Source organism: Mirounga angustirostris, unplaced genomic scaffold (assembly GCF_029215605.1).
Source record: "Mirounga angustirostris isolate CCGP_5_RB_7025 unplaced genomic scaffold, mMirAng1.0.hap1 SCAF_13, whole genome shotgun sequence".
In the NCBI taxonomy this organism is placed as follows: domain Eukaryota; kingdom Metazoa; phylum Chordata; class Mammalia; order Carnivora; family Phocidae; genus Mirounga; species Mirounga angustirostris.
This window is the reverse complement of record NW_026991721.1, coordinates 7,915,208-7,937,403: the sequence shown is the minus strand read 5'-3', so window position 1 is coordinate 7,937,403 and position 22,196 is coordinate 7,915,208. Positions and strand designations below refer to the sequence as shown.

The 22,196-nt window shown below is 56.2% G+C and overlaps 3 protein-coding genes across 10 annotated transcripts; 2 read left to right on the top strand and 1 right to left on the bottom strand.

Moving 5' to 3' along the window:
• The first annotated feature begins 18 nt into the window (after positions 1 to 18).
• On the top strand, positions 19 to 7,876 carry ESRRA (estrogen related receptor alpha). Of its 8 annotated transcripts, XM_045893387.3 has the most exons (8): positions 114 to 253; positions 823 to 883; positions 1,743 to 2,079; positions 5,077 to 5,193; positions 5,336 to 5,464; positions 5,872 to 6,042; positions 6,137 to 6,406; positions 6,836 to 7,876. In XM_045893387.3, exons 3-8 carry the CDS (start codon positions 1,755 to 1,757, stop codon positions 7,093 to 7,095), a joined length of 1,272 nt encoding a protein of 423 aa, XP_045749343.1. In that variant the 5' UTR covers positions 114 to 253; positions 823 to 883; positions 1,743 to 1,754; the 3' UTR covers positions 7,096 to 7,876. The 8 variants fall into 8 exon arrangements, with proteins under 8 accessions (XP_064432306.1, XP_064432307.1, XP_045749344.1 ...); XM_045893388.3 differs by lacking the exon at positions 823 to 883 and having other exon boundaries at positions 22 to 253; XM_064576235.1 differs by lacking the exon at positions 823 to 883 and having other exon boundaries at positions 23 to 253; positions 5,875 to 6,042.
• On the bottom strand, positions 7,827 to 8,743 carry TRMT112 (tRNA methyltransferase activator subunit 11-2). Its single transcript, XM_045893393.3, has 4 exons — positions 8,611 to 8,743; positions 8,421 to 8,522; positions 8,196 to 8,285; positions 7,827 to 8,103 (listed from the first exon to the last, which is right to left on the bottom strand). The coding sequence occupies exons 1-4, from the start codon at positions 8,686 to 8,688 to the stop codon at positions 7,996 to 7,998; spliced, it is 378 nt and encodes a 125-aa protein (XP_045749349.1). The 5' UTR covers positions 8,689 to 8,743; the 3' UTR covers positions 7,827 to 7,995.
• Positions 8,744 to 9,317: 574 nt separating this feature from the next.
• PRDX5 (peroxiredoxin 5) lies at positions 9,318 to 13,148 on the top strand. Its single transcript, XM_045893392.2, has 6 exons — positions 9,318 to 9,583; positions 10,885 to 11,019; positions 11,946 to 12,077; positions 12,150 to 12,188; positions 12,344 to 12,405; positions 12,926 to 13,148. Exons 1-6 carry the CDS (start codon positions 9,398 to 9,400, stop codon positions 13,029 to 13,031), a joined length of 660 nt encoding a protein of 219 aa, XP_045749348.1. The 5' UTR covers positions 9,318 to 9,397; the 3' UTR covers positions 13,032 to 13,148.
• Positions 13,149 to 22,196: the final 9,048 nt, after the last annotated feature.

Here is a 22,196-nt window from a genome sequence, read left to right as displayed (position 1 = left end):
CCCCCTGCTTTGCATGCGCACGGCCGGCCCCACCCCCGCTGTCAGCTGGAGGAAGCAGAGTAGGAAGCGGCCGCGATGTCCTTTTGTGTCCTACAAGCCGCCGGCGGCGCCGCCGAGTGAGGGGACGCGGCGCGGCGGGGCGGTGCGGCCCAAGGAGGCGGCGGAGGAGGGGCCGTTCGCGGCCCCAGGCTCACCCCGGCGCTCCGGGCCGCTCGGCCCCCATGCCTGCCCGCCCGCCCTGCCGGAGCCCCAGGTCCGGGGGCGGAGGGGAGCGCCGCTGGGGGGGGTGGACGGGCGGGGCGCGGGGGCCATGTGCGAGCGCGGCTGGGAGGCGGGTGGCGGGGGGCGGGCTCCGGGCGGGGTCCGGCTCCAGGACCAGCCCGGGTCACGGTTGGGACCGGGTCCAGGGCCAGACGGGGTTAGGGTCCGGGCGGGATCCCGTGTTGAGGTCTTAATGCGTCGGCCTGGGACAGGGGCCGGTCCTGGCTCGGGCTTCACGTCCTGGCCAGGGTCAGGCTTGGGCCTCGGATCCAGTCTCAGGGCAGGGTTCAATCCGGCACCTGGAGCAAGTCGAAGTCCCAGGGGCGGGCCTGGGTGGAAGATAGGGAGGGTTCCCTGTCGGAGAAGGGGCTTTGAAGACCACGTGGGGGCGCTCGAAGGGGCCTTGAGCCACCCTCCTCTCTGGGTCAAAGGTCATCGCACCGGCAGGGGAGAACTTCCTCCTCCTTGGCGCTCCCCATTTACTTCCTGATAACCTGATAGAGGTCCCCCGCGGGCGGAGGGGAAAGGGGAGGCGCAGCAACTTTAGGCAACTTTCCGTAGGTGTGCGCAGGTTGCCGGGGCGGGGCGCTCCTGAGGTGGAGGATTCTGCGGCAGCTGGAGTGTAAGAGTGATTGTGCTGGAGGGGTTTGGGGGGTGGGGTGGGGTGTAAGGAGGTGGAGCCGCGTCCTCCGGTGGGCATGGGATTGGCATGCTGGGGCAGGAGGGCCGGTATGTCAGGTGTGAAAGGCTCTGAGTGTGTTTCCACAAGGGTCTATGCCTGTGTCAGTATGGGGGCATGGTGAGTGTGTTTGGGAGTGAGTGTGTGTGATTGTGAGCCTTGAGTGTGACTTTGTTTATGGTTTGTGCACTTCGGGTGGAGTGTGTGAAGACAAACCGGGAGCATGAGTGAGAGCCGGGGCTTGGGGAAAGCCATGTGTGAGAGCATGGAAGTGCCCAGGAGAGAGTGAGCATGTGTGAGCATGTGAGGACACCTGAGGACCCAGGTGAGTGCGAGAGTGTGAACCCACCACTGCCCTTGTGTGCCTGGTTTGTGCTTTTAAATGGAGGATGCCCAGGTGAGAGGGAAATCATCGAGATCCCCAACATTTGGAGAAAATTGAGAGGTATCTTGCTACTGGCTGGGGATTCCAGATGGGGTTGAAGGTCACCTGGGGACTAAGGTTACCCTGCTCCCTGGCCCGGATAGGAGTAGGGAGTTTCCAGGCCTCCCCCAGGTTCCCAAGTGGGAGACCCTGCCGTCAGTTACTGGCCCTGGAGGCTTTGGAGACTCTGTTCCCATGGCAACAGCTGGGGGGGGCCCTCTTCATGGGCAGCCCTTCCTTGGACTCTGCCCCCCTTCCCTCCCCCTCGATGAGCCTGGAAGCCTGGCCCTAGGCCCGGGGTTGGGCAACCAGGGTGGCACTGTGTCTCCGTCCCCCATCCTAGTGTCTCCCTGTGACCCGACAGGTCTCTCCCTGCAGGTGACCAGCGCCATGTCCAGCCAGGTGGTGGGCATTGAGCCTCTCTACATCAAGGCAGAGCCAGCCAGCCCTGACAGTCCAAAGGGTTCCTCGGAGACCGAGACCGAGCCCCCCGTGGCCCTGGCCCCTGGCCCAGCTCCCACCCGCTGCCTCCCAGGCCACAAGGAAGAGGAGGATGGGGAGGGGGCTGGGCCTGGTGAGCAGGGTGGTGGGAAGCTGGTGCTCAGCTCCCTACCCAAACGCCTCTGCCTGGTCTGTGGGGATGTGGCCTCCGGCTACCACTATGGTGTGGCGTCCTGTGAGGCCTGCAAAGCCTTCTTCAAGAGGACCATCCAGGGTGAGCCCCCACCACACTCCCGTGCCCTTTGCCCTCTGGGCCTAGTGCTACCCAGTGGGTGCACTGCCACGTGGCCTTAGGCCCCCAGACTGCTGCGGTACCACTTGGGGTTCCCAAGTTCCTCTTCCGTCCTGGAAGTGCCGTTTCCCTGAAAAGTTAAATAAAGCCACCAGGATGTGTTGATGGCTTGGATGTGGGATGTGAGAGAGGGCTCAGGAAGCCTAGGTTTCTGGGTACTAGAGGCCTAGCACCTTCCACAGTGGCTCTGAAAAATTTGAGACAGCCTCTTTCTGCTTCTAAACTTTGTTCTTGCTTCTGGCAGCTGCTGAGCTCTCAGCAGCATAGAACCCCCCGTCCCCCGCCCTTTGGTGGGTTTCCCCAAAGCAGCACGAGCATAAGGCAGGTTTTCGTGGGTAACTGAGAGGGGCTACACCGTATTTCAGCACCTGACTTTAAAAAGACTATTACTGAGTTTTTCTCACTCAGGAACACATATCAAAACATGAGCAAGATGCGATGTAATAAGCTTTACTTGGGACGTGCCTGTTACTTATATTTTTATAGGAAACACTGCTTACTTTGGGGCAATAACGTGTCCTTTTGGAGAACATTTCTTGAGTGCTTACCCTGTGTCAGGCACGGTGCCCTCTGTGTTCGTGATCTCTTACTCCCCAAGCAGCCCATAAGGTGCCAGCGCTGTGACCGTACTTGAGGCCCAGGAAGATTTTTAAAACTTTGTTCAAGTCCCACAGGTAGAAAATGGCAGAAGCAGGATTTGAGCTCGGGTTGATTTAGGTCCAGAGCTGACTGCTGCCTCTGCTTATTACTTATAACTGAACTTCGGACATTGTGACATTGCAAGTGGGTTTTGATTTGGCCAACACCCACTGCTCTAAAACCGTTTGTGCTCTCTAATGGATTCGAAGGCCAGTGAACTAAGGGGCCCAGGCCCAGGCGTCTCCTACCCACGTTGGACCCCTTCATTCTCTGTTGACTCTGTTGACAAATGTTTACTGAGCCCTAGCCATAGATTGTAATCATTTATTGAGCATTTGGGCACTGTGAACCATGCTGAACATGTTACCTCGACATTCCCTTTCATTCTTACTAGCCGTCTTTGTAGGAAGTCCTGTTTTTATCCCAGTTTTATAGATGGGAAAACTGAGGGGTTGGGGGCTTAGGTATGGGACTTGCCCAAGGTCACACGGTTGTTAAGAGGTCGTGTCAGGATGGATCCCAGGCAGCCTTCGGAGCCCTTTTACTTCCCTGTGCTTTGCTGTCCTGACCACTGTTCCAGGCCTGCGGACATAGCTGGGACTAAGCCATTTATATTCTAGCAGAGGGAAGAGAGAAAACAGTGAATTGCACAAAACTGTTGTAGTACCGCTATTGTAAGTGCTGGAGGGGGAGGAATAGGATGTGTGCCAAGGAACCCGGCTAGGTTGGAGGTCTTCTTGGAGGAGGTGTCTTGAGCTGCGGGCGCAGGCCTGAATATAGGGTGTAGGAGGAATGTGCCAAGGGCATGTTGGCTGGTTGTGTCATTCAGTCCTGGCGGTACCCCTGTGAGGCTGGGAGGGCCACCATGTGTTAGTCAGCCAGTCAGAAGCTGCCATTACATACCAGGCCCTTTTCCTAGTGCTTGGCCATCCTGGCCTTCACGGAGCAGATGCTAAAGGGGGAAGACAGATAATAAGATGAATAAGTACGTGTGTGGCGACTCAGAGGGTGCTGAGAGCTGACGAGAAACTATCAGGCAGGGCAGGTGGCAAGAGAAGCCTGCAGAGGGGCCCCTGACGTTCTCACAGCGGGGCCAGGGAGGGCCTCCCTGAGGTGACTGGGAGTAGAGCTAAGAAGGAGGTAAGGGAGCAGTGGGCCCTGAGCCTGGGGTCTGTGGGAGGAACAGAGTACGAGGGGGATGAGGCTAGAAAGGTTGAAAAGCCAAGGGCTAGAGGCCTCACCGGCCTTGGGAGCACTTGGGCTTTTATTCTGAGAAGGGACATCACTGGAGGCTTTGGAGCAAGGGAGGGACAGGATCTGACTTGGGTTGAATGGATTGTCCTGGCCCATTGTGTTGACATTAACTGAAGGAGAAAGGGACGGAGGAGGAGGCCAGCGAGAAGGTGGGGTGATGGTGACTCGGGGCAGGGGCTCTGGGAGCAGGCACGGGGCACAATGGGTCGGCTTCTGGACATAGGAGGAGGTAAAGCTCGCCAGGCCCTGCTGATGGGTTGGATTTGGGTGTAAGAGAAGAATCAAAGATGTTTTCTGGATTTCTGCTTGAGCCACTGGACAAATGGGGTTGTAGGGTTTGGAGTGGTAGGTCGTGGGCTCCATTTAGGACAGGTGAAGTTTGCCACGCCTTCTAGACCTGCAAGATGCTGAGGCAGTGGAAAACGAATCTAGAGTTCATGAAGCTCTACTGATAGAAACGTGAAGGCCCACGACTGGTGAGCTCACCGTGGGAGTGAGTTGGGAGGTCCAAGGGCAGCCCTGGGGTCGGTCCTTTGATGGAAGTTGTGTGTGGGGATGCACAGAAATGACAAAGTGGCCAATGAGCTGGAAGGAGGTGGTGTCCTAGAGGCAAAGGATGACAAGTGTCCAAGTGTTTGTGGGAGCAGGACGTGATCCATGGCATTAGATGCTCCTTTAGGCCAAGCAAGATGAGGACAAGAATGGACCACTGGATGTAGCAACATAGAAGCCGCTGTGGCCCTTGATGAGAACAGATGGGGTTGGTAGAGCCCAGAGACGTGGCTTGACAAGAGGCCTGGGGCAGAGATCAGCCTGACTCCCTGGGTCTCAGGTTTCTCTGGCCTCGTCAGGAGCCCCCAGCCCAGAGGCCATTCCCCTCACTGTCCCGGGCTTCCCTGCCCCACTCAGGGCACTCCCGCTCTCCCCAGACCTGCACTTGCCCAGGGCGCGTCAGGGCTCTCCTGTCTTCTGGGCCCCCTCCGGGCTCCGGGAGGCCGCCACTGGAGCCCTGCGTCTTCCTGGTAGGGAGCATCGAGTACAGCTGTCCGGCCTCCAACGAGTGCGAGATCACCAAGCGGAGACGCAAGGCCTGCCAGGCCTGTCGTTTCACCAAGTGCCTGCGGGTGGGCATGCTCAAGGAGGGTGAGCGCTGGGCAGGGGCCCGGGTGCGTGGGGCAGGGGTGGGCTAGGCTTGGGGCGTTCTGCGGGAAGAGATGGGGTGGGAGGGCTCTGCAGAGCAAGCCACCCCCAGCCCCACGGACACAGCCTTGTCCTGAAATTCAAGGCGTACGTCTGGACCGTGTCCGAGGCGGGCGGCAGAAGTACAAGCGGCGGCCAGAGGTGGACCCGCTGCCCTTCCCGGGCTCCTTCCCTGCTGGACCCCTGGCGGTAGCCGGAGGCCCTCGGAAACCCGGTGAGCGTGCTGTGGGTCCTGGGAGCCCTAGGGCTGGGATAGGGCTGGGACACAAGAGGCCTGTTAGGTGTCAGTCACCCACAATGGATAGCGTGGGCATCAGGATCCCGGTTTGCCCTTCATCTGTTCGTGTTTCCCTGAAGGAGTATTTTTGAAAATATCCTTATCAGTCCCTGAGTAGTACACCTGGGACCAGGGAAAGACTTTTCTCACACTCAGAACCTGCCCATGGACTTGCTTTCCCTGGGAGAGAGTGGGAGGCCTTCCTGGAGAGAAGTGTCCAAGCCTGGCTGGCCTGTGGCTATTAGGAAGGCCATGGGGAGTGGGGTAGCTAATTTGGGGCAGATGCCTGACCCCAAAGGGGCCTGCAAGGTGACGAACTCGAGTGCCTCTTCCAACTGTCTCAGCAGCTCCTGTAAACGCACTGGTGTCCCACCTGCTGGTGGTTGAGCCTGAGAAGCTATATGCCATGCCCGACCCGGCGGGCCCTGATGGACACCTCCCAGCTGTGGCTACCCTCTGTGACCTCTTTGACCGAGAGATTGTGGTCACCATCAGCTGGGCCAAGAGCATCCCAGGTAACGGGCCCAGGTGATCCGGGGCTTCCCTCTGTGGGCCAGGCCTGGCTCTGGTGAACTCGTTCAGCCAGGTCTGCTTCCCACTATCCTCCAGGCTTCTCGTCACTGTCACTGTCTGACCAGATGTCAGTCCTGCAGAGCGTGTGGATGGAGGTCTTGGTGTTGGGTGTGGCCCAGCGCTCACTGCCACTGCAGGATGAGCTGGCTTTCGCTGAGGACCTGGTCCTGGATGAAGAGGGGGCGCGCGCCGCCGGCTTGGGGGAGCTAGGGGCTGCGCTGCTGCAGCTGGTGAGGCGACTGCAGGCCCTGAGGCTGGAGCGTGAGGAGTACGTCCTGCTGAAGGCCCTGGCCCTTGCCAATTCAGGTGAGTCCGGGCGGGCATCGACGGGAGTCTCCGTGAGGCCCTCCACTTCGTAACCCCGACGGTGGCATGGTCTCATCTGGCAGACAAGGAAAATTGGAGCTTAGGGGAGAACAGTAACTTGTTGAAAGTCCCAAAGAAGGCAAGGGCAGGCCTAGGAGCTGCACGTAGGATTTCGAGCGCTAGGGCTATCCTTACATGGAAAGTGAACCATCTAGTGGGGAGGGGAGGAGGGGACCAAAGGTGGCCACAGTTGAGGGAGGAAGGGGGGGCCCTGGCTCATGCGCAGGAGCGGTGAGTGGTGCCTCAGGCAGCCCCTCAGATCCACGTCTGGCTCCTCCTCGGGCCCCATCCAACAGTGCTCAAGCAGGTGTGGGCTCTGCCCTTTCTGGAGACGGTCCGCGTCCACAGCGCCCTCTCCTCTCCTTGCAGACTCTGTGCACATTGAGGATGCCGAGGCTGTGGAGCAGCTGCGAGAAGCTCTACACGAGGCCCTGCTTGAGTATGAAGCAGGCCGGGCGGGCCCCGGAGGGGGTGCTGAGCGGCGGCGGGCGGGCAGGCTGCTGCTCACACTACCGCTCCTTCGCCAGACAGCGGGCAAGGTGCTGGCCCATTTCTATGGCGTGAAGCTGGAGGGCAAGGTGCCCATGCACAAGCTGTTCTTGGAGATGCTCGAGGCCATGATGGACTGAGGCAAGGGGTGGGCATGGGTGGGGATGCTGGCAGGACCCGCCCAGCATGGGGTCAGCCCCAAGGGGGCAGAGCTGGGGTCTGGGCAGTGCCACAGCCTGCTGGCAGGGCCAGGGCAATACCATCAGCCCCTGGGAGCAGGCCTTACGCCCTCCCCTCCCCCCTCCCAGGGGGTCTTAGAAGCTGGGAATGTGCGCGCCCAGGCTCTGGGCACAGTGCTGCCCCTTGCAAGCCATAACGTGCCCCCAGAGTGTAGGGGGCCTTGCGGAAGCCATAGGGGGCTGCAGGGGACGTGGGGGGGGGCGGGGCAGAAGCCTGATCTCAGGGAGGGAAGGGAGTGGAGGCCACAGTCTCCCAGTGGGTGATGCTTTTGCTGCTGCTTAATCCAACCCCCTCTCCAGAGCAGAGGGGGATTTGGAGAGCAAAGGCCCCTGCCCCCTTCGCACCTCTCCTCATCATTTGCATTGGGCATTACTGCCCCCCCTTGAAGCAATAACTCCAAGCAGGCTCCAGCCCCTGGACCCCTGGGGTGGCCAGGGCCCCCCATCAGCTCCCACCCAGCCTCCTCGGGGGGTAGGGAGAGCACTGCCTCTATGCCCTGCAGAGCAATAACACTATATTTATTTTTGGGTTTGGCCAGGGAGGTGCAGGGACATAGGGCAAGCCAGGGCCCAGAGCCTTTGGCTGTACAGAGACTCTATTTTAATGTATATTTGCTGCAAAGAGAAACCGCTTTTGGTTTTGAACCTTTAATGAGAAAAAGAAATATATCGAGCTCAAGAACACTGTGTTTCGTGTGTCACTGGGTCCAGGTTTGGGGATACACGACAGACCTAGCAAACAGGATATACATCAACAAAAACATTCCTGGTTACAGACTGAAAAACTAGCGCCCGGCACGATTAAGTCTCGGTTTCCTCATCACTCAGCAGCATGTTGGGGATCCCGCGACTGATGGGGAACAGACGTCCAGACTCTGGGCACTGCAAGGTGCCCTCCAGCACATCCACCTGTGGGGAAGGGGGAGGGAACAGAGCTGAGCACTGGCAGCCTCCTGCGGCTGTGACTGGCCAGGAAAGCAAGCGATGGGGTCGGTTCTCACCTCCAGCAGCACGTGGTGCATCTGCCTCAGGAATTTCTCATCGTGCTCATACCCTTCAATCGGTCCTTTGGGCACCTCGACCAGATGCAGCTGTGGGCAAAGGCCTACATCAGCTCTGGGCACCTCGCCCCTTGCTCTGAGGCCAGGTTCCCCGGCCTGGGGGCAAGGGCCTGCGGTGAGACCACCCCACCCCAGGGTGAGCACGGGCGTGGGGAGGGTCCTCACGGTATCCGCCGCCTCCAGAAGCGCCGCCCACTCCACCTTGGGTATCATACGCGCCACGAAGTCGGGGTTGAACTCCACGGGGTTGATGCGGACCTCGGTGGCCTGCGGGGCGGAGGGGTTTTGTTAGGGACAGGGCCTGGCTCCCCTACTCCGCCCAGGAGACGGGCGCGAGACTACCCCGGACCGATACCTGGAGGCGCAGTGGGAAGCCGCGGGGCCCCACCCCCCGCACATGCGAGCTCAGCAGGTTGTGCGTTAGCAGCTTCATGTCGCCTCAGCGCGCTCTCAACAAGCCGGAACCGGAAGAAGGCAGAAACTCACCGCGTCACTTCCGGGGCCGCTCCATTCTCCGTCCTATCGGATGGCTCGGAGGAGCGGAAGTGGCGAACATGCTGGAACTTCTCGTGCTAGCGAAGTAGAGGTGTTTGGAAAAGCTTGGTCGGATCACGCGCTCCTACCGGAAGCGTCCCGATGGGAGATGACTACGGCGCAGGCCCAGTGGTTTCCATTCGCTACGAATTATGCACTGTGTACATCATAGGTAAAGCAGCCGCAATGCAGTGGCCTTCGTTGAATGCCAAATAAACATGTTTTTCTCCTACACCAGCGCCTGACACCATCGTCTCCCGCCCCTCGCTTCCGGTTAAGGAAAGGAAACACTGCAGGAATCCGTAAACCAGGCCCACAACAGCTACACCCTATCCTTCTGTGCAAATAAGTTGCGCGGCTGCCGAAAGCCCCGCCCATTCGTAACTGCGCCGGTCGTCCAGCCCCAAATGCAAATAAGCCGAGCGCCCCGGAAGCTCCGCCCCTGCACGCGCTCCCAGGCCTCCGCAGCGGAGGAGCCTCTCCGGGGGCGGGCACGGCCGGGGCTCCGCCTCTCGCGGAGGGGACGCGCCTGGGCACAGCCCGCCAGGCACCGCCTCCTGCCGGGGCTCCGACGCGAGGGCGGAGCGGCAGTGCGCTCCGGTTTGGGCATGCCGTTCGTTCAGCTACGCGTCCTGAGTGGTGGGGCAGGCTCGGTTCTCGTCCGGGCAGCTGCCGTCGAGTCTGCAGCATCGGCGCCGTCGAGAGCAGGCGGGCGCCGGCGACCAGGCAGGGAGTGGACGCTTGGCGGGGCCTACGGTTTCAGAAGCGCCGCCTCAGCCATGGCCCCAATCAAGGTGACCGTTGGCCGGGACCGGCCTGAACTCCCCTCCCGCCAGTCTTCCCAGTGCTCTCGGTCCCGCTTTCTGGGGGAGAATCACCCTCCTTCCTGCCCTCCGGACCCCTGCGCTCCGCCGGACGCTCCTCCCGCAGTTCTCCTCCCCTCAGCAACACCCCGTGGCTGCTCCCCTCCCCCAATTCTCGCCAGTTTTGGGGACTCGTACCCCATTTCCTGGACAGCCCCCAAGGCTCTCGAGCCTTCCCCTCGTCCCCTTTTCACTTCCACTATGCGACACCCAATGATGTGTCTCCACCATCTTAGGCGATTGAATACCATGGTGGTCTCCGCCTTCTGGAACCATCTCCTTTGCCGCAGGGCCCCTTTTCAACCTCCATACATGCCCCTACCCCCATACTCTCTTGTACGTTTTTGTTATATTCCTGGGCATCATTCTTCACCCCATCGTCTGAAACAAGGGTTTTCTCTTAAAGCCCCTATTGTGTCTCTCCCGTTCCATTTCTCCCGTGCTCATTCCCACTCTTCTGCTGAATCTTTCATCCCCTCACCTGGAACGATCCCCTGCACCTGGGAACCACCTCCCTTACCCTTCCACCCTCTTCTGAGACCTCCTCCTCCTGCTTAATCTTACTCCCAATCCCTGATTTGCCCTCCTTTCATGTACCTCCTCTGGCTCCGTGAAACCCTCACACACTCCCAGTTAGGCTAACCCATCCCCTTTGAGAGATGCCTTTTTATTTTATTACCCTCCCCCCAACTTTTCCATCTTCTGCTGCTCTCCCTTTTTCTCTTCCTGAGGGCTGGACACTCAGACCTGGCCAGGGTCCTCTCCCTCCCTGTTGTCAGGGTCTCCTCCTCACCCCCCAATAGATTCCCTGCACTCCTTCCCTGCCCATTTATCCCACTTCTTTCCCGTAAGAAACAGACTCCTTGTTTACTCAACCCCTTGAGACACCCAGAGAGGCCTCCTCTCCCATTTTCTTCTGTCACCCACAGGCTGGTAAAAGGAATAGGGGCCACCTTGAAACCCGGAGGATGTGGAGGAACCAGGCGGTGGCGGGGAGAGGGGAGGGCGGCTGGGAGGGACCTCTGGAAACTTTGACAGGTTAGGACATTACAGCTCTGTCAACTCTGCTCTACTAGGAGCGACTGTCTGGTCTGGTTTAACGCCTTTCTCTTGGCTTCTCCTACCCACTCCTTCATTCCCCAACTGCTTATCTCCTTATCTAGTCAGTCTCTAGTTGTCTTTGCTCATATACAAAGTAACCAAGTAACTCCTTACCAAGTCATTCCCTCTAGGTGGGAGATGCCATCCCTTCCGTGGTGGTCTTTGAAGGGCAGCCTGGGAACAAAGTGAACCTGGCAGAGCTGTTCAAGGGCAAGAAGGGGGTGCTGTTTGGAGTCCCTGGGGCTTTTACCCCTGGCTGTTCCAAGGTGAGACCTGCCCTTCTGGGACTCAGCGGTTGGAATCTCGTGTCCATGTCTGTATTGTTCCTAAGTTCTAGGGCAGCTTGCAATGAGAGTATGTAGTGGCAGTGACAGTTACAAGGCCTATCAGAGCGGGGCGCCTGGGTGGCTCAGTCGGTTAGGCGTCTGCCTTCAGCTCAGGTCATGATCCCGGGGTCCTGGGATCCAGTCCTGCATCGGGCTCCCTGCTGGGTGGGGAGCCTGCTTCTCCCTCTCCCTCTGCTGCTGCTCCCCCTGTTTATGCTCTCTCACTCTCCCTCTGTCAAATAAAGAAAGAAAATCTTTAAAAAAACACACAAAAAACAGGGCGCCTGGGTGGCACAGTTGGTTAGGCAACTGCCTTCGGCTCGGGTCATGATCCTGGAGTCCTGGGATCGAGTCCCACGTCGGGCTCCCTGCTCGGCAGAGGGTCTGCTTCTCCCTCTCCCACTCCCCGTTTGTGTTCCCTCTCTCGCTGTGTCTTTCTCTGTCAAATAAATAAATAAAAAATCTTAAAATAAAATAAAATAAAATAAAAAAAACACAAAAAACAAAGCCTCTCAGAGCGTTCAGAAAAAAGCGGAGGCCGTGAAAAGGTCGTGGCACCAGGAACGTAGGAGAAAAGGGTATTGTAATTAAATCCAACATCTGTTATTGATCTTGCTGGTGATTGGCGATGTGGAAGATACTCAGGTAAAGTATAGTCACGTCCAAGGGAAGTTCACGGTGACCGCAGAGCACTCAAGTATGGATCCAAGCTTCTTGCCGCCAAGGCAAAAAGGAACTGTGGCTGACACATTTCTAATTGATCAAAGATATTCAAGAGGGAAGCGAGGAGGGCCTGGAGATAAAGGGTATGACGCCGCAGAGCAGAGGCAGTTATCCCTTTGCTGACCCTTTGTGTCCCCTCCTAGACCCACCTGCCAGGATTTGTGCAGCAGGCTGAGGCTCTGAAGGCCAAGGGGGTCCAGGTGGTAGCCTGTCTGTGTGTTAATGATGTCTTTGTGACTGAAGAGTGGGGACAAGCTCACAACTCGGGAGGCAAGGTGAGGTATGGGTCCTGCAGGGGATCAGGGGCCAGGCGGGGGATTTTTCTTTGACCTTTACTTTCTCCTTAGGTTAGGCTCTTGGCTGACCCCACTGGGGCCTTTGGGAAGGTGAGTGCATCCCTGCAACCCCTACCCTATAGGGTGGTCCCTGTGCCAGGCCTTGGATGCATGGAGGGACATGGCTAATGTGGGAAGCAGCTGGTGGAGGCAGGGCTTGGTCTGTTCTGGTAGTTTCTAAGCCTTGTCTCTGCTTTTCCTTTTAGGAGACAGATTTGCTACTAGATGATTCATTGGTGTCCCTGTTTGGAAATCATCGGCTCAAGAGGTAAAAGTGGGAGGGTCCTCTGTGGGGTTCCCCTGCCATCCCTTCAATTTCCATTCCCAGCCTCCAGGCCCAGGCTTTTGTAATTGGCTCAGTCTCTCTCTCTCTCTTTTTAAAGATTTACTTATTTATTTTAAAGAGAGAGCGAGCATGCAGAGGGAATGGGAGAGACTTTTTTTTTTTTTTTTAAGATTTCATTTATTTATTTGATAGAGCACAAGCAGGGGGAGGGGCAGAGGCAGAGGGAGAAGCAGGCTACCCTCTGAGCAGGGAGCCTGACACGGGACTCGATCCCAGGACTCTGGGATCATGACCTGAGCCCAAGGCAGATGCTTAACCGACTGAGCCACCCAGGCACCCCGAGGGAGAGAGAGTCTTAAGCGGACTCCACGCTGAGCGCAGAGCCCGACGTGGGGCTAGATCTCATGACCCTGAGACCACGACCTGAGGGGAAACCAAGAGCCAGACGCTTAACCCGACTGCACCACCCAGGCGCCCCTGGCCCATTCTCTCTTTCTGGCAGGTTCTCCATGGTGGTAGAGGATGGCATAGTGAAATCCTTGAATGTGGAGCCAGATGGTACAGGCCTCACCTGCAGCCTGGCCCCCAACATCCTCTCACAGCTCTGAGGACCCGGGCCCCTACTCCTTCCACCCTTTCCTGTTTCACCAGTCCAGCCTCAATGGGGGCCACCAAGTGGGAATTGTGACCAAATTTCTGCAATAAACATTTCTGGTTCACAATTAGTCCTTGATTTTTCCTTTCTTTTCTTTTTTTTTTTAAGATTTATTTACTATTTGAGAGAGAGTGTGCACATGCATTGGGGGTTGGGGGTTGGGGACGGGCAGAGGGAGAGAAAGCAGACTTGCTGTCGAGCTTGGAGCCAGGACTTAGGGCTTGATCTCATGAACCTGAGATTATGACCTGAGTTGAAATCAAGAGTGAGACTTTTAACTGACAGCCATCCAGGGGCCCCTACTCCTTGATTTTGAGTTGCTGATTTGCTGAGGGCCAGGCCTTGGGACAGTCACAACTGTGAGGGTAGTGGGCAGGGGCTGAAGGGGTACTAATGGGGGATCCTGATTTCATTCTTCATGAGGGCGAGCCTTTGAATGAAGTGTTAATGAAGCATCAATATACAGGTTGGGAAAGGACCAGTGGTCTGAAGAGCAAGGGAAGGAGCAGTCTGTGCAGAGGGAGTAGGCCCTAGGCAGACGTGAGCTTGGCTTGCATCCATGACCTTTTGCATTTGTTCTCTGGGTCTTGGCTGACCTCATGTGGACCATAAACCTCAGGGTTGAGCTTTGGTGCTAGGTACCCCCCACCTGGGCCAAGCTTTAGCCCCACCATTCTTTTAGACTCTATTGAACCCCTCCCAGGAGCACCCTCATCACAGGAAGGGCTCCTGGCACCTTGAGGCCAACCAACTGGTAGAAAGGGCTCCATCAGTGGAGGCAGTACTGGTTTAGTCCAGGAGAGCTTCCTGGGAGAGGAGTCTGGGTGAGCTGTTCCAGGGGAGAAGATGCCGGTGAGGACCGACCAATGCTGGGTATACTGTGAGGGGCTGGGGGGCAGGGAGGCCAGCAGGGTCGGGGCTGCAGGGCAGTGCTGTCTGCAGGCCCTGCCCTTGGGCCTCTGGCTTTTGCCCCTGGGAAGCCTTGCACTTGGCATCAGGCAGCGATTACTAGGCCCCTGCTGTGTTTAGGAGCTCATAGTCTTAAGGAGGGCAGACACTTAGAGCTGCCTCTTCAGGTAGTAAGATGATCCCGTGCGGTGTTGAGCCTGAGAGCCTCAGGTAGAGAGAGAGCTGGAGTCAGCGGCTGGGCTCTCTGAGCCTCCGGTCACATGGGGTGGTGGTGTCTGTGGGCTACTCTGGATAGCGGAGGGCCTGAGATCAACGATCACATTGCAAGAGAATCCAACAGAGCTTCATCTCCTGGGTGGACACTGTGTTTCAGGCTTGTAGATAAAGGGCAGGGCAGGCCAGGGCAAAGGGGCCTGGATCAGTGGGTTCTGGAGGCTTGGAGCTGTACCTGGCAGGGCAGTGGGCATGAGCTTCCTGGGCTGTTGGTGGCCAAAGGGTTAATGTTAAAACAAACCCTGAGACATTCACCCAACACATCTCCAGCTAAAACTCACCCACCTGTCCTGACCCTCCCAAGGGCATAGCAACTCTGACCGGGAAGGCTAAGTGTTTTACTCAGCATCAGCAGTTCTGGCCTTTTCTGCGTCAAGAGCTGAGAGCCATGCCCCTTGCTTTAGAAAATGCACATCATCGGGCGCCTGGGTGGCTCAATCGGTTAAGCATCGGCCTTGGGCTCAGGTCATGATCTCAGGGTCCTGGGATCGAGCCCTGCATCGGGCTCCCTCTGCCCCTCCCCCCCCCGCCCAGCTCGTGCTAGCTCTTTCTCTCTCAAAGAAATAAAATCTTTAAAAAAAGAAAAAGAAAATGCACGTTTGCACATATGTGTGCACAGGGGCACATATGAATGCCCTTTTTAAGGGTTTTGAGGAGGTGCCCTGAAGTCCTTCCAGAAATTCCAGGTGAGTCTCCACCCCGCCCTGGGAGGCATCATACCAGAGTGGGGTCACTGGACTTTGGGCTCAGACCACTAGACTGTGAATCCTGACCTGCTACCGAGAAGCTGGTGACCTTGGGCAGGCTATTTAGTTTCCCTTGACCCCACTTCCCTCATCTTTAAAGTAGGAATAATCCTAACCCACCTCATAGGGTTGTTGGGAACAAATGAGAGTTTATGGAAAGCACTGGGCACAGTGCCTAGCACGCAGTAAGAACCCAAGACATGGTTATAAAGAGAAAAAGAAACAAACAAAAGAAAGAACCCTTGCTCTCTACCATGCAGCCTGCCCGTCGGTAGAGAAAGAGCTAGAGGGGCGCCTGGATGGCTCTGTCGGTTGACCGTCTGACTCTTGATTTTAGCTCAGGTTGGGATCTCAGGGTTGTGAGATTGAGCCCTGGTCCGGCTCCGCTGAGCACAGTCTGCTTGGGGTTCTCTCCCTTTCTCTCCCTCCCCCATTGCCCCTCTCTGTGAGCGCTCTCTGTCTTAAATAAATAAATAAGATCTTAAAAAAAAAAAAAAGCGAGCTAGGAGTTGGGAGAGAAGTCAGACCTCAGTCCTGTCGTTAGCGATTCCTAGGACTACGCCTCCCTGGGCCTCGGTTTCCTTGTCAGTATAATGGGCTAGTGACTCTCTTATTATCCATTGTATGTGGGTCCCCAGGATTCTCCATACATTGTCTGGCACCTGAAGCCTCACAGGTTAAGAAGCTGGGAAAGCATCGCCGGGGAGAGTCCTGGCCAGGCCCTAGGGAGTCAGACCCGAGCTTCTGAGAGGAGAGGGTCGGAGGGGTGCTGGCATTCCTGGCCCAGACCTGGGGCTGTAGTTCTGCAGGCACCATGATCAGGAGGATATTGACCCTGAGGGAACCCACCTTGCTGGTCATGCTTGGGGTTTGGCCACGCGGATGTTGAGGAGTCGCAGTGGAGAGAGATTGTGTGTGTGTGTGTGCGTGTGTGTGTGTATGTGCACGTGTGTTTGTACAACTCCTGGAGAAGTTTGGATAACATCTGTGTGAATGCACAGATTTTTGGTGCTAATAAACATGCATATCAATCCGCCATGTTATGAATATTTGCATTGATTCTCCCTGCTTGAGCTGGAAGTCCTTTTTTTTTTTTTTTTTACTGAACACAGGTAAGATGCCCTGCTCAGGATGCATTTTGGGAAACAGTAAAGAAGTGAAGGATGGGAGAGAGAGAGAGAAAGCTATCCTTTCTCCAGCTTCCTGAATATTGGTTCCCATTGTTTCAGCATAAGTTTGACCAAGCAGGTCTGAATTAGAACTAGATTTGCTTGAGGGTGATAATAATTGCAGTGATTTGAGACAGAGGCTTAGCTCACAGATATGCAGTAGGAAGGTTGACAGTCTAGGGCTAGTACAGCAGCTCCATGATTACAAGGGACCCATGCTCCTCCTGTCTTGCGCTCTGCCATTTTAAACGTCTGCCGTCTACCTCACAATCCAATGCGGCTGCTTGGGTTCCAGCCACCACAGCTGTAGTCCAACCAGCAAAAAGGCGGAAATGGGGAACAGGCGTTAAAAGGTCCATGCCAGGGGCGCCTGGGTGGCTCAGTCGTTAAGCGTCTGCCTTCGGCTCAGGTCATGATCCCGGGGTCCTGGGATCGAGCCCCGCATCGGGCTCCCTGCTCTGCGGGAAGCCTGCTTCTCCCTCTCCCACTCCCCCTGCTGTGTTCCTGCTCTCACTATCTTTCTCTCTGTCAAATAAACAAATAAAATCTTAAAAAAAATAAATAAATAAAAGGTCCATGCCAGCTCTCTTTTAAGAAGGTTTTCTGGAAGCTCTCACATATCATTTCCACTTAAATCTCACTGGCCAAAGCTTAGTTGCATGGTCACACTAGCTGCAAGAAGAGGCTGGGAAATGTCCACTTTATTCTGGGCTGCTATGTGTCTAACTAAAAGACCAGGGGTTCTATTACTAAAGGAGAAAGGGAAAAAGGAGATTGGGAAGAAACAAGCAGTGTGGGCTACACGGGGCGGGGGTGTGTGTGTGTGTCCTGTCTGAGCATAGGCACTTTTGGGGGCTCCATGGCCTCCCAAAGGATGGTGGCACCCGCTGCTGCTCCCATCAGCCTTGGCAGGGACAAATCCTAAGCTGTCCCAGGTCCCTGTGTGGTCACCTCCTACCCCCAGTTACCCCTCTCCAGCCTCTCTCCTGCTCCCTGTAAACCTTGGTCTCCACAGTCACCCCGATTCCCCAGCTTGTGGGTCCTCCAGCCTCTTCAGCATCTCCTGACAATGTTCATCACCTGGGATGCCCCTCCCTTCCCTACCCCTGCCCAAAGCGCTCTACCCTCTGAGGTCCCAGGTCGGTCCCGTTTGCTGAGGACCACTGCCCCCTCCTGTCCCTTACTTGAACGATCCACGTGGGCCACACCCTCAGCTTCATCAAGGATGGAGGGGGGTTTTGACATATAATTCACATATCATAACATTCACTCTTTAAACGTGCACAGTTGAGTGGTGTTTCGTCTACTCACCAACTTGGACGACCGTCACCGCCACGAAGACAGATCTTGAATCTCCACGACTTCTCCCCAAGATGAAGTCGCTCGTCTCTTCTGAGCGACGCACATGTGCCCATCCTAGTTACAAAAGGCGTGTTCCGACTTCTAGGGGGTTCTGCTCGCCCCCACGTGCCCCTGCGGTCACATCAGGTGTCTTGCACCCAGTGGCTGTTTGCCGAGAGTCATCTGGGCGCCAGGTCCCAGGCTGGGCTCCGGGGACACGGTGGTGAGCGCTCCAGGCACGGGCCCTGCAGACACCACCACCAGGTGGGACTCCAGGCTCCAAGCTCCTGTCCGAGCGAGCTGGCAGTGCCCTGGAAGCTCTGGTCCCTGCCTCGACATGCCCACCGTCCCACAGGGGTGCCAGCCCCCGGATGAGTGCTTGCAGTCCATGCGGGGGAGCTGTGACAGGGCAGCCCAGGTTGGACAGAAGGACTCTGGCCACTAGCCCGCCCGCCACCAGGTACGGGAAGGGGAATGACTTCTAATCATGGGCTGGAAGATGAATAGACGACGGCCAGGTGAACAGAGGTGGGAAGGGTGTTCTAGGTGGCAGGAACAGCCTCGCCAAAGCCTAAAGGTGAGCAAGGGGAGCCAGGTCCGGGCAAGCAGAGATTTAGGGGTTTTGTCCACAAGCCACAGCTTAGTTGGCTTCTCTTGGTGAACATCCGGTGTCTCCGGTATTTGGCTAAGGGCGGCTTCGGAGGGAGACATTCTATTTTTGTTTCCTCCTGGGCTCCTTCCTCGGGGCGTGTTCCCCAATGCTGGAGTGTTGGGTCACAGGGCTCGGGCGGTTTTAATGGTCTCTGGAAACTCTGAGGCCATTTTGACAGCCCCCAGTGATGTGTGCGGCCGTGTCTCTCCTCACCACGTGCCAATCTGGGCTTTACCTCCTGGATGTATTTTTGCTGGCTTAATGGGCATTTAATGGTATCTTGGCACGGTCTTTCATGAATGTGTCTTTAATTACGAGGGAGGCTGGCAACCGTGGGGCTTGGCACCGCTCTCCCTGTGCTCGCTAACCGGGCGCTGGGCTCCAGCCTTGCTCTCCCACCAGCCAGCGACAAGGCAGCAGGGAGCAAGGGAGGTGATGCAGCTTTTGGGTTTACCCTTAACTTTACTGACCCCTGCGCCCCTCTGAGCCTCACTCTCCTTATCCCTGACATAGGAATTCATTTGCTCAAAAAACATGACTTTGGCTGCCTTCTGTATTTTGGCTCTCCCTCTTCCTGGCTCTGTGGCCTTAAGCAAGTGACTTAACCTCTCTGTGTGTCAGTTTCTTCATCGTCGTGGTCTCCATGGCTCGGCACCGTGAGAACGTGGGAAGATGCACAGCAGAGCGGAGTAAGGCTAGGAGGGAAAAGGACTGGGGTCTGCTGTAGGAAGGGAAAATCTTTTCCGAGAAACAGGACATCCAGTGAGAGCAGCAGAGTGAGAAGGAACCAGCCGAGGGCAGAGGGAGGGTGCGTGTGTGGGGGGTGGTTTCAGTTTGGAGGAACAGCAAATTTCAAGGGGTCCAGGGTGGAAGACTGAGGAAGCAGGGAGGGCCCGGCGGCAGAGGAGAGGGGAGGAGCCAGGGATGAGCTTGGGTGGACAGCTGGGCCCACTCAGCAGAGCCTCGGGTCTCGAAGGTCATGGTAAGAGGTTAGAACTTGATTCAAAGCACAGGGAGAAGCCACTGGAAGGTTTTAAGCAGGAAAGGTTCATGAGCCAGTATTTCCAAAAGACTCTTTGGGCTCTGGGTGGAGGCCGCACGGAGGAGGACTGGTGCTGACGTCCGCCTTGGTAAGAGTCTCAGGGTGAGGCAGGGCGGATGCGCCCTAGGAGTGTGGGGACGCACTGGGGAGAGCAAGCCAAGTGTCAGGTGGTGGGGGCTGTGCGGTGTCATGCTCTCTTCAGCTGCTGGGGCTCACATCTTGCAGGTGGCCCTCTGAGTCCCTGGGGACCTGGCCCGGCCTGACTCTGGCTTCCCCCTGCCTCCTTCCATCGGGCAGCTGGTTCAGGCCACCCCACTGGGCGTTTCTGCTCCTGGCCCGCTCTGGCTCCATTATTTCCACCCCCAAATGGTGGGTAGGAAAACCACCCCTTCTTAGCACTTGGGTGGGGAGGAGGGAGTTCCTCAGACCCAACACCAGAAGCCCAGGTGCCCAGAAGGCCCTGGAGATTGTTTTGTTTTGTTTTGTTTTTAATTCTTGAGCTTGGGGCCCTGAACTTTCTGGTTACGGGACTGGGCCCTGGCCAGGCCAGAGGGGTGCCCGGTGGGGCTCTGGGCCTGCTGCAGGCAAGGGGCGAAAGTGGCCCTCTGACTCAGCCCTGGTTGGTCCCAGGCTCTGGTTGGCCCTGACCACCACTTGTCCTGGCTGCCCTGGGCTCTGCTCCCTCAAACCCTCCTGCCTCTGGCCTCTGGGGTCGGACCAGGGCTATCTAGAGAATTCAAAACCAGAAGGGAACTGGGAGATGGCATCCCTCCCACTCCTACCCTGTGAAGATGGGGAAGCTGAGCCCCGAGGGAGGAGATTGCCGTTGATTAAGTTGTCCATTTGTCTGTCTGTCTTTCTCTGCTTCTTGCCTGCCTCCTGGATCCCCATGCTGTCAGTAGTAGGAGATGAACTCCCTTAAAAAGTGCCAGAGGGGGCGCCTGGGTGGCTCAGTTGGTTAAGCGACTGCCTTTGGCTCAGGTCATGATCCTGGAGTCCCGGGATCAAGTCCCGCATCGGGCTCCCTGCTCAGCAGGGGGTCTGCTTCTCCCTCTGCCCTCTTCGCTCTCTGTCTCTCATTTTCTCTCTCAAATAAATAAATAAAATCTTAAAAAAAAAAAAAAGTGCCAGAGGGGTGCCTGGGGGGCTCAGTTGGTGAAGCATCAGGCTCTTGATTTAGGCTCAGGTCATGATCTCAGAGTCAGCTCTCTCTTTCTCTCTCTCAAAATAGATAAATAGATAAAATTAAAAAAACAAACAAACAACCTGCCAGACAAAGATATCTGAGAAGGGCAGACACCATAGCACTGCAAACATTTAAAATATTTGTCAACAGGGGCGCCTGGGTGGCTCAGTCATTAAGCGTCTGCCTTCGGCTCAGGTCATGGTCCCAGGGTCCTGGAATCGAGCCCCGCGTCGGGCTCCTTGCTCAGTGGAGGGCCTGCTTCTCCCTCTTCCACTCCCCCTGCTTGTGTTCCCTCTCTCACTGTCAAATAAACTCTTTAAAACATAAAAAATAAAAATAAAAAAAAATAAAATATTTGTCAACAAGACATGGTTTATGTATTTTTATTTTTTTATTTTTTAAAGAGGCCCGTCCCTCCCTTCCCCTCTCCCCGAAGCCTCCCTGGGCCTGACTCAGCTGGAGCGAGTCAGAGAAGAGGGTTGAGGGGCAGCCAGGCGTGTGTGGAGGGACGGATGTGAAAGCCATCGTTGACCCAGCGCCTGCCTCCGAGGCTTGAAGAAGGGTGTGCCTGGGAGATGTTGAGCAAGGCAGGGGCCCTTGGCAGCCAAGGGATGAGGCCTAGTCACCGCGCTTGGCTAACCCCAAGCAGGCTCTCTGGGAGGACTTCCTGGGCTGGAATCCTCGGGGCAGGGGGTGCAAATAGAAGTTAAGAGCCACAGAGGGTCAAATCTGGATGGACCCTTGATATTATTAATACTAAAGATAACAACCACACCGGGGGGACCATTTAATGAACGCTTCAGCTGGGCCCCAGCTCATGGAATCCTCATAACAACCCTCTGAGAGGATTATCTGCATTTCCAGCTGCATCTCAGCAGGGATGAACAATGGCTGTGCTCTGCTGCCCTGCACGCCTTCCCACTGCCTGGTGAGACCTGGCTCGCCATGGCCGTGAGCTCCTTGCTCTTTACACAGTGGCCCCACTGCCTTCCTTTGGTTGGTTCTACCACTTAATAGCTGTGTGACTTTGGGCAGGTTAGTAACCTCTCTGAGTCTCAGTTTCCCCCTCTGTGAATTAGAGACCCTTAGTCCTTAGGTCACGTATTATTAGTCCAACACAAATAAGTCAATAAGCCTAAAGTACTTTTTTAAAAAAAGATTTTATTTATTCATTTAACAGAGAGAGAGAGAACAAGCAGGGGGAGTGGCAGACAGAGGGAGAAGCAGACTCCCTGAGGAGCAGGGAGCCCAATGTGGGGCTGGATCCCAGGACTCTGGGATCATGACCTGAGTCGAAGCAGATGCTTAACTGAGCCTCCCAGGTGCCCCTTACCTTTTTTTTTTTTTAAAGATTTTATTTATTTATTTGAGAGAGAGAGAGAGGGAGAGAGAGAATCTCAAGCTGACTCCATGCTGAGCGTGGAACCTGACGCGGGGCACGATCTCATGACCCCGAGATCATGACCTGAAACCAAGAGTCTGACGCTCAGCCGACCGAGCCACCCAGGCGTCCCAAGCGTGAAGTTCTTGTAACCATGACTGGCTCTTGGTAAGCCTGTCTGCCATGGTTGGTATTACCCCATATTTCATCAAATCTAAGATGTCATCCATTGTAAAAGATGCCACTCAGGGAAGACAAGAATGCTGCCGGTTGACTACGTCCCAAGTCTCTTTCATCACTAGACCTTTACTTTATGCTTCCCGAAGGAGCTCTTTTTGACTTAGACGGAGATTCTCATCATATATAATTTGGAGGCAACACACAAAAAGGAAACTGGAAGCAAAATAAGTTGTTTTATG

Coding starts and splice junctions, on each gene's coding strand:
- ESRRA (XM_045893388.3), top strand. CDS start 1,755: ATGTCCAGCCAGGTGGTGGGCATTGAGCCTCTCTACATCAAGGCAGAG. Junction 6,043..6,136: donor CTGGGCCAAGAGCATCCCAG/GTAACGGGCCCA, acceptor ACTATCCTCCAG/GCTTCTCGTCACTGTCACTG. Junction 6,407..6,835: donor CCTGGCCCTTGCCAATTCAG/GTGAGTCCGGGC, acceptor CTCTCCTTGCAG/ACTCTGTGCACATTGAGGAT.
- TRMT112 (XM_045893393.3), bottom strand. CDS start 8,688: ATGAAGCTGCTAACGCACAACCTGCTGAGCTCGCATGTGCGGGGGGTG. Junction 8,286..8,420: donor TTCTGGAGGCGGCGGATACC/GTGAGGACCCTC, acceptor CTTTGCCCACAG/CTGCATCTGGTCGAGGTGCC. Junction 8,104..8,195: donor TGCACCACGTGCTGCTGGAG/GTGAGAACCGAC, acceptor CCTTCCCCACAG/GTGGATGTGCTGGAGGGCAC.
- PRDX5 (XM_045893392.2), top strand. CDS start 9,398: ATGCCGTTCGTTCAGCTACGCGTCCTGAGTGGTGGGGCAGGCTCGGTT. Junction 9,584..10,884: donor CAGCCATGGCCCCAATCAAG/GTGACCGTTGGC, acceptor CATTCCCTCTAG/GTGGGAGATGCCATCCCTTC. Junction 11,020..11,945: donor TTACCCCTGGCTGTTCCAAG/GTGAGACCTGCC, acceptor GTCCCCTCCTAG/ACCCACCTGCCAGGATTTGT.